Source organism: Bufo gargarizans, chromosome 6, assembly GCF_014858855.1.
Source record: "Bufo gargarizans isolate SCDJY-AF-19 chromosome 6, ASM1485885v1, whole genome shotgun sequence".
Taxonomy (NCBI): domain Eukaryota; kingdom Metazoa; phylum Chordata; class Amphibia; order Anura; family Bufonidae; genus Bufo; species Bufo gargarizans.
The window spans coordinates 365,036,974-365,046,159 of NC_058085.1; the positions used below are offsets into that span (position 1 = coordinate 365,036,974).

General features: G+C 44.0%; 1 protein-coding gene across 1 annotated transcript; it reads right to left on the reverse strand.

Moving 5' to 3' along the window:
- Positions 1 to 5,161: 5,161 nt before the first annotated feature.
- On the reverse strand, positions 5,162 to 8,966 carry LOC122940557 (trypsin-like). The gene is made up of 5 exons (XM_044297158.1): positions 8,924 to 8,966; positions 8,613 to 8,766; positions 7,120 to 7,373; positions 5,987 to 6,123; positions 5,162 to 5,311 (listed from the first exon to the last, which is right to left on the reverse strand). Exons 1-5 carry the CDS (start codon positions 8,961 to 8,963, stop codon positions 5,162 to 5,164), a joined length of 735 nt encoding a protein of 244 aa, XP_044153093.1. The 5' UTR covers positions 8,964 to 8,966.
- Between the last annotated feature and the right edge of the window lie 220 nt (positions 8,967 to 9,186).

Consider the following 9,186-nt stretch of genomic DNA (forward strand, 5'->3'; position numbering starts at 1 on the left):
GAGGCCTTGTATCGACTACAGGGGTCTCAATCGCATCACGATCAAGAACGCTTACCCGATACCCTTGATTTCCGAGCTGTTCGATCGCCTCAAAGGGGCCACGGTCTTTACCAAACTCGACCTGAGGGCGGCATATAACCTGGTAAGGATCAAGGCGGGCGATGAGTGGAAGACCGCGTTTAACACCAGGACCGGTCATTATGAATCCTTGGTTATGCCCTTTGGGTTGTGCAATGCGCCCGCAGTCTTCCAGGAATTCATCAACGATGTTTTCCGTGACCTGTTGCAGCAGTGTGTGGTGGTCTATTTGGATGACATCTTGGTATATTCTGAATCCATGGAGGCCCACATTATGGATGTCAGACGAGTGTTGCAACGGTTACGAGAGAACAGGCTGTTCGGTAAGCTTGAGAAATGCGAGTTTCACCGATCCCAGGTAACCTTCTTAGGTTACATCATTTCCGCTGAGGGGTTCTCCATGGATCCTGAGAAGGTTTCGGCTGTCTTACAGTGGCCCCAGCCCAGTGGTCTCCGTGCCCTGCAGCGCTTTTTGGGCTTCGCCAATTATTATCGGAAGTTCATCAGGGACTTTTCTATGCTAGCCAAGCCTCTCACAGATCTGACCAGGAAGGGCAGTAATTTCCAGGTCTGGCCGCTCAAGGCCATCCGAGCTTTTGAGGCTCTAAAGCCCGCCTTTGTGTCGGCTCCGATTCTGTCGCATCCCAACCCTGGGTTGCCCTTTGTCCTCGAGGTGGACGCGTCTGAGATGGGAGTAGGCGCCCTCCTGTCTCAGCGTAGAACACCCGAGGGTCCTCTGCTTCCCTGTGGGTTTTACTCCCGGAAACTGTCTTCCGCGGAGTGCAACTATCAGATTGGTGACAGGGAGTTATTGGCCATCGTGCAGGCCCTTAAAGAATGGAGGCACTTGCTCGAGGGTTCGGTGGTTCCGGTTCTCATCCTGACGGACCACAAGAATCTGACCTACCTTTCTGAGGCCAAGAGATTGACACCACGTCAGGCCAGATGGGCTCTGTTCTTGTCACGTTTTAATTACGTGGTCTCCTACCTACCCGGTTCCAAGAACATCAGAGCGGATGCCTTATCACGGCAGTACTCCGAGCTGTCCGGGGAGGAGTCGATTCCGACTTCGGTCATACCTCCGAATCAGATCCTGGCCGCCATTCGCACCAGCCTGACCTCTCCCCTGGGTGAGCAGATTTTGGCGGCTCAATCTGGTGCTCCCTCTGGGAGACCCAACGGAAGGTGTTTTGTGCCTGAGGAGTTGCGCACTCGGTTGTTGCGAACCTACCATAACTCCAAGGCCGCGGGGCATCCTGGAAAGAATCAGCTGTCCTGGGCTGTTTCACGTCTGTTCTGGTGGCCTTCTCTACGTTCCGACATTGCCGCATATGTAGCGGCATGCTCCGTTTGTGCCCAGAGTAAGTCCCCTCGGCACCTTCCGTTGGGCCTTTTGCAACCCATAGCCACCGGGGAGCGCCAATGGTCATACCTGGGGATGGATTTCATTGTGGACCTCCCTGCATCCCGAGGCCATACGGTCATTCTCATGATTGTGGATCGGTTTTCCAAAATGTGCCACTGTGTTCCTCTGAAGAAGTTACCCTCTGCACAAGAGTTGGCCACGATTTTCGCCAGGGAGGTCTTCCGGTTGCACGGTTTGCCCAAGGAGATTGTGTCGGATCGGGGGAGTCAGTTTGTGTCCAGGTTCTGGCGCGCCTTTTGCTCCCAGTTGGGGATTCATCTCTCTTTCTCCTCGGCCTACCACCCTCAGTCCAATGGGGCCGCAGAACGATCCAATCAGGCCTTGGAGCAATTCCTTCGTTGCTATGTCTCCGATCACCAAGACAATTGGGTTGACCTCCTGCCTTGGGCTGAGTTTGCCAGGAACACGGCGGTGAACTCTTCCTCTGGGACGTCTCCCTTCATGGCCAATTATGGGTTCCAACCTGCCGTGTTACCGGAGGTATTCTCTCCCCAGGATATTCCGGCTGTGGAGGATCACCTTTCCGTCCTACGTGCTTCTTGGGTACAGATCCAGAGGTCCCTTGAGGTCTCTGCGCAGCGCCAGAAACTCCAGGCTGATCGCAGACGAGCGCCCGCTCCTTCCTACCAGGTCGGAGACCGTGTATGGTTGTCCACCCGCAACCTCAACCTTCGAGTGCCCACTCCCAAGCTGGCGCCTCGCTTTGTTGGTCCCTTCCGAGTGCTTCGCAGGGTAAACCCGGTAGCCTATGCCCTTGCGCTTCCTCCTGGCATGCGGATCTCCAACGTGTTTCATGTCTCCCTGTTGAAGCCATTGGTGTGTAATCGTTTCACTTCCTCGGTTCCTCGGCCCCGTCCGGTCCAAGTGGGCAATCGTGAGGAATATGAAGTGAGCAATATCCTGGACTCACGCCTGGTCCGCGGTCGGTTGCAGTTTTTGGTCCATTGGCGTGGTTATGGTCCAGAGGAGCGTTCCTGGGTTCCCTCCGCAGATGTCCATGCTCCTGCTTTGCTCCGAGCTTTCCACGCACGCTTCCCTCAGAAACCGTTCCTTACTCCGCGGAGGAGGGGCCCTTGAGGGGGAGGTACTGTCATGGTCTTACCTTCTCACTGTTCTCCTTCGTTTGACATGTGCTGGCGGCCATCTTGGTTTCTGGGTTTTTTGTAGCCTCCCACCCTGCGGCTTCTCCTTCCCACTGGGAGGAGCTGGATGCCTAGCTCATATATATAGGAGGTCTGTGGCTTCAGTTCCTTGCTTGGTCCTCCTGTGTTCACATGCTTCTAAGACTGCTGCTGCTTCTGGTTCCTGATCCTGGCCTCGTCTGACTACCCCGTTGGTTCCTGATCCTGGCTTCGTCTGACTACCCTGCTGGTTCCTGATCCTGGCTTCGTCTGACTACCCTGCTGGTTCCTGATCCAGGCTTCGTCTGACTACCCTTCTGGTTCCTGACCTCTGTCTACGCAAGACCCTGCTTCGGTTTAGCCATCCGTTTGGACTTTTGCTTACAGCTTGCTTTTCAATAAAGCCTTCTTATTTCCACTTATCTCTGTTGCACGTCTGGTTCATGGTTCCATGACATACAGTGTGTATTACACATACAGCTTCCTGCCATTTTTTGTCACCTTACATCACAAAACGTGTGAAAGCAAGCAATCAAAAAGTCATACGCACCCCAAAATAGTGCCAATCAAACCGTCATCTCATCCTGCAAAAATCCTACCCTACCCAAGATAATCGCCCAAAAACTGAAAAAACTATGGCTCTTGGACTATGGAGAAACTAAAACATTATTTTTTGGGTTTCAAAAATGAAATAATTGTGTAAAACGTACATACATAAAAAAAGTAGACATATTAGGTATTCGCGCGTCCTTAATAACCTGCTCTATAAAATTACCACATGATCTAACCTGTCAGATGAATGTTGTAAATAGCCAAAACAGCTATTTTTTGCTACCTTGACTCACAAATGTAATATAGAGCAACCAAAAATCATATGCACCCTAAAATAGTACCAACAAAACTGCCACCCTATCCCGAAGTTTCCAAAAATGGGGTCACTTTTTGGGAGTTTCTACTCTAGGGGGGCATCAGGGGGGATTTAGTCACTTTTTAAGGACCAGTTCAGGTCTGAAGTCACAAAGTCACACTGGTCAGATTTGCAAAAAATGGACTGGTCCTTAAGGTGAAAATGAGCCCGGTCCTAAAGGGGATAAGTAAATTGAATTCCCCCCCCTCCCAAAAAAAAAGAAAGTAAAAGTAAATTGCAACCATAAGGAAAGTGAATATATGTAAATAGACAATTGAAGCTTGACTCTTAAGTTCACAATAATACACATAGGTGGATTGCTGCCACACCTTGGGTTTTGCTGCACTAATCACATATATATTAAATTGAACCTCACAAAAAAAAGGGATTTCTGTAAAAATTCGGGGAATAATGAACGGATTTGGTTGCAGGTAGCTGCTTTTCAGGTCTGCATTGCAGTACCTGAACTTCTGATACCAGGAACAGCCAGCCACAGCTCCTCACTTCTCTCTCCCTGGCTATCACTTTCCCTGATTGTCTGTCTGTATTCTACAAAAAACAACAACTGTTCTTTAGAATCCTAGCCTTTCTCTTCACTCTCCCTGGCAATAAGCTTGATGGATTTCTCACTGTCCCTGACTCCCTAAGATTGTTTTCCTGGCAGACACTATCACACACATCCACGCTCATTCACAGCCCAGCACAGGATGGCGTTCTGCTTGTTCTATAAAGGCACATCTTTGGCTGCTCCAGCACTGATTGGCTCATCCGGGCTGTCAGCCTTGGAGCCAATCAGGGCATGCTCTCCCCCCACCCCCTCTTAGAATCATGTAAGAACCCTTCTTCTTCCTTCTAGCGCTTCTTTCCTCCCAACAAATGCAGTCGATTTTTCCAAAACAAATCTTCCGGTTTGTCTGCCATCAGAAAAATAGCAAAGTTCGGACTGAACCTAGTCCTTACTTTCCACCTTCCTGCCCTATTATATGCTATAAACTGAAGTACTGACTTTTTATTGAAATGTAAATTGCACTATAGAAATGAAGGATTAATGTTCTATCCACAAAGAATGCAGAAGGCTAATAAATGAAAAATACGATCAAGCGCAAGAAGTCTTAGGAAGTCTTTTATTAAACACAAATACAGCATTATTTGAGCAGCAACTGCAACTTCTCCCCGCTCATCCCAGGTCTAAGAAAATGGCAGTGGAGTGGGCTGAATTTTTTTTTTATGTGTAGAATATTGTCAAAATTTAGGTGTGGTGGTGGATCTGCTGAAGGTATGAAGAGGCCTGCGCCTCTTCATAACTCTGGAGGATCCACCTCCAGGTATAGGGGTCATTTAGACCTGCGTCTTTATTGCCAGTATTAATAAATAAGAGGATTAATAAATGTGCCCCTTAGTCTACAAAAAGCAGCTCAAAGGGTAGTCTCTCTGATTAGGTTTTTTTTTGCATCATTTTTTTGCTGGACTCAAATGTATTTTTTAATGATGATTGAAGGTGATGAATCCAAATAAAAATGAGAAGATTTTTTTTCTTTTTTTTATTATTTTTTAGAAAGCTAACTGTTACTGTGATAGGTGTTAGTATCCAGTAACAGAGCAACAAATGACAAGAAACACAGAGAAATATTAGTTGGCAGCCATGGTGCTGGAGATCCAGGAGTTGTAGTTGCAGACCTTGGTGTAGACACCAGGATAGTTCCTGAGGGCACAGCCATATCCCCAAGAAACAATACCTTGGAGCTGTCCATTGCAGACCACGGGTCCACCAGAGTCACCCTGAGAAAATATAGAGACAAAATTTTACTCTTTGAATCAACTGGAGGTAATGAATAATCTGTAGCTACTGTATATTCTGAAATGCGGCTACAGAAGTTTCCTTCCCAGAGATGTAAATTGGGGCTCTTGGGGCTCAAAACAATCATGTAACATTTATAACAGTTGTGTCTTTCTAATATGGCACAAGGATCTTTGACCATCTTTCAGCATGTCCCGAGTGTGACCTCTGTACTAAATATAGCTACACCTCTGCTCCCTCAAATAGTGTCTCTCAAATATGGCATCTACAAATACAGTGACATTTTCAATGAGCCTCTGTGATGTCTATACCAATTTTTTCTAAAGAGGGAAACAATGTGGTTACACATTAATGCCAGAGCAGGATTTTGTAATTAAACAGTTTTCTTTTTTGAAATCAATACTATTGGAAATAAAGTTTTGCCCTTCAAGCCTAACCCTGGTCTATATCATCCTTTTAAGAATCTGCGATCCTCACAATATTGTTAAATTGCATAATTTAGAGAAACAACTTTTTGATTTTTTATGATACATTCATATAAACACATTGTCATTATAGATCGACTTTATGGCCTTTTGATGACTATATGTTCTCGTAACAGTCCACATTCTACAGTCACAGATCTGAAAGTTATAAGACGAAGAACATCCATTTACCTGGCAGGAATCCTGGCCTCCTGCCATGTATCCAACACAGATCATGTTGGTGGTGATCTCTCCTGGGTAGGCGCTGCTACACTGGGCGGCAGTCAGGATGGGGGCGTTCAGGCACTGCAGGAGGCTGGGCATGTTTGCTAAAAGTAAGTGAATAGAAAATATCAACAAATTGTATGTAGATAGAAACATAAAATGATCCTTCACAGTGTTTGCACATTTTCTTTGACTTTTAGAGGGATTTTCTGGAATTTTTGAACTGATAAACTATCCCACTGATAGGCGGAGTTCCAACACACGGATTCCCCAGATGATCAACTGTTTGAGAAGGCACCGGCTAACATATAAGAGCCAAAGACTTCTCTCTGCTCACCAGGCACAGTGTCGTCCATTGTATAGAAACTATGCTTGGTATTGCATCTCAGTGCATTAATGGGGCTGAGCTGAGCTTAGGCCATGTGAGCAATGGCAAAGCTGTTAGAAGGCCGCGGTGCTATTGCAAGCATCAGTTCCTTCTCAAACAGCAGATTCCCGGTGTCAGGCCCACACCAATCAGATACTGATGACCTGATGACTGATGACGGGTAGATCATCACTTTTAAAATCTGGGAAAACCCTTTTAAGCTTTATGCTCCCGGATACAGTATGGTTTCTACACCATAGCAGTTCGTGGTTCATATCTATATGACACATATTGTTCCACACCCATAATATCCATTAATCATGGGTCTGTTACTATTTGCTACACATGAATTGTCAGCTGTGTACAGTGATCCACTTAAGCTTTATATATAAACAATATCAAAAAAGATTTACATTGGATCTGATATATTATGAGACCTATAAATACATAAAAAATTCTAAACAAACATCCTTTTAACAATTTCTACACCGAGCAATCATTGAGGTCCTAGAAAATGTTTAATATTTTACTCATTTAAGTCCATTCAAAATGTATTAGAATTGTGTTAAAATGACTTCACTCATCATCAGCAAACTCCACCTTTGAAGAAATTTCAGCTCATTTGGTGTCAGTAATTCCCACCTCTGAGTAAACTCCATCTTATATTGTGTCAATAACCACTACTCATTTTTACTTGCCATTCCAGTAACATTATTGGAAGTACTTGACTTACTTCCACTGCTGAGGGTGTTGCCCCATCCAGAGATCAGACAGCTGGTTCCAGAAGCGGCGCAGCCACCGGGCAGTCCAACAGTCTTGACGTAAGAGTTGAGGGTGGCGGGAGAGGCCAACTTGATCAACATGATGTCGTTGTCCAGGGTTCTGGAGTTGTAGCTTCCATGTCTGATGACTCTGGCGGAGTTGATGAACTGTTCGGTGCCTTCACTGGAAAAGATGTTGTGTTCTCCCAGTCTGACCTGCATGCTCCTGCAAAAATCAGTCAAATACATTTGCAATCCTAAAATTATTTAATAAGTATTTAAAAATGCATTAGTGTTTTTGGGTAAATATTTGTGCTTTCTTTCAGAAACAGCACCATAGTTGTCCATACACCTTAAATGGTATTGCAATTTATTTTCACCCAAGTAAATCTAATACTTTTTAGAAGTTATTTTTCGATGGTTGAACATGGGGCAGCTAATGTCACATATACAGTATATACATCGGTCTAATACATAATGGTGATAATTAGATGAATCACTATGTATTTGTGGCTCCAGACCTTTGTCTTTCATTGTACTGGATTTTTTCTTTATATAAGTAAATTATAGAATATAGTTGGTAGACTCTATTTTCTATAAATAAGACTCTGTCCCAGTGAGTCAAGATGTTAAAGAATCAAATTTGTGAAATTAGGTTAGAAGAGCAAGAAGATACTGAAATCTTAGCCATGTGGGATGATAGAGCTTTATCCTTAGTGCTGATGGCATAGATGTGTATAAAGTTTACTCTTAACAACCTAATCGAAGCTCCCTGTAAGAGCTGCTAGGATAGGAGGCCAGAATTAACCTTGTCCTTAAACCCCCATTCCTCGGAGCTACACTCAGTGGCACAATTTATACAAAATGTACTCTATACAGTAAATGCTCTGCTAACACTAACAGTTTATTATTTAGTACGGAATCCCCTCATTTCTAAAAACAAAAAAGTGCCAACAAAAAATGTGGAAGGACTTTATATTTATATATTGGTAATTCAATTGTGTCCTATCACCACCTTATAACTGTAATATGAAACTCTTTGTATTCTATAAATTGTCAACATTTTTGAAAACGGATACAAACATATTTGCTTTTACTTTGCCACATATAAAAAACATCTAAACATAATTTTTCCTTCTTTCAGTTAAAAGGTTTTTCATTAATAAAACACTGATGACCTGTTCTTATTATTGGCCATAAGTTTCTGATATATTCTGGTTATGACCCTCAGAGCCATTACCAATATTTAGAGAATTCATATGCAATAAAAAAATTTGTCCCACAAAACTTGTCTATTGAATTGTCTCCCTTTTTTAGCAACCATTTTTACAAACAAAACTAGCTTCAAAACCTCGAATGGTTTCAATGCTTTGGGCGGCTCCACAATATAGAATAGTAAATGATAATGGCCAAAAGTTGATGTGACGTTGATGGTTTGGTCTTGGTCAAAATTCTGGTAACTTACGCCTTGTAGCAATGAGCAGCAGAGATCACCCAGAGGCTGGTGATCAAAGTACCTCCACAGAAGTGGTAGCCGGAGTTCAGAGATACTGCGTAGGGGACGGAGTAAGCAGAGCAGGTGTAACCTCCTACGATCTTATCATCATCCTCAAAAGCAGCTGAGAAAATACAAGGAGCCATATTATATACAGTCATATACATCATACATGTAGCAAGTTGAAAAAGTTAGCTTCTTTCCTCATAGAAAGCTGCAGAAAACTAAAAAGTATCAACGTGAACAATGTATGTATCATAGAAGACAGCCACTGAACTCACCAACTGCTCCGAGGAGCACACAGATCAGGAGGAGTTTCATAGTGGAAATTGATCCAGAATGAGTGTTGAGCGTAAACTACAGACATATATACCCAAGGTCTATCATGATATCACCCCTCTACCCCCTGCTCACTCAAGGGAAAGTTAATTAATATTCATATAATCTAAACTATTAAAGGAAAACTGTAGTTGAAGGTTATGTTCTGAATGTTCTTTTGACCTATTTGGTTGATATTTTTGTTACCTTGGGTTTGGATATTTTT

What these genes read in the sequence shown, in the direction of transcription:
- LOC122940557 (XM_044297158.1), bottom strand. Translation starts at nt 8,963, where the DNA reads ATGAAACTCCTCCTGATCTGTGTGCTCCTCGGAGCAGTTG. An exon ending in GCTGCTCATTGCTACAAGGC is followed by an intron (nt 7,374 to 8,612) that starts GTAAGTTACCAG and finishes TGATTTTTGCAG; the next exon opens with GAGCATGCAGGTCAGACTGG. An exon ending in GAGGCCAGGATTCCTGCCAG is followed by an intron (nt 5,312 to 5,986) that starts GTAAATGGATGT and finishes ATATTTTCTCAG; the next exon opens with GGTGACTCTGGTGGACCCGT.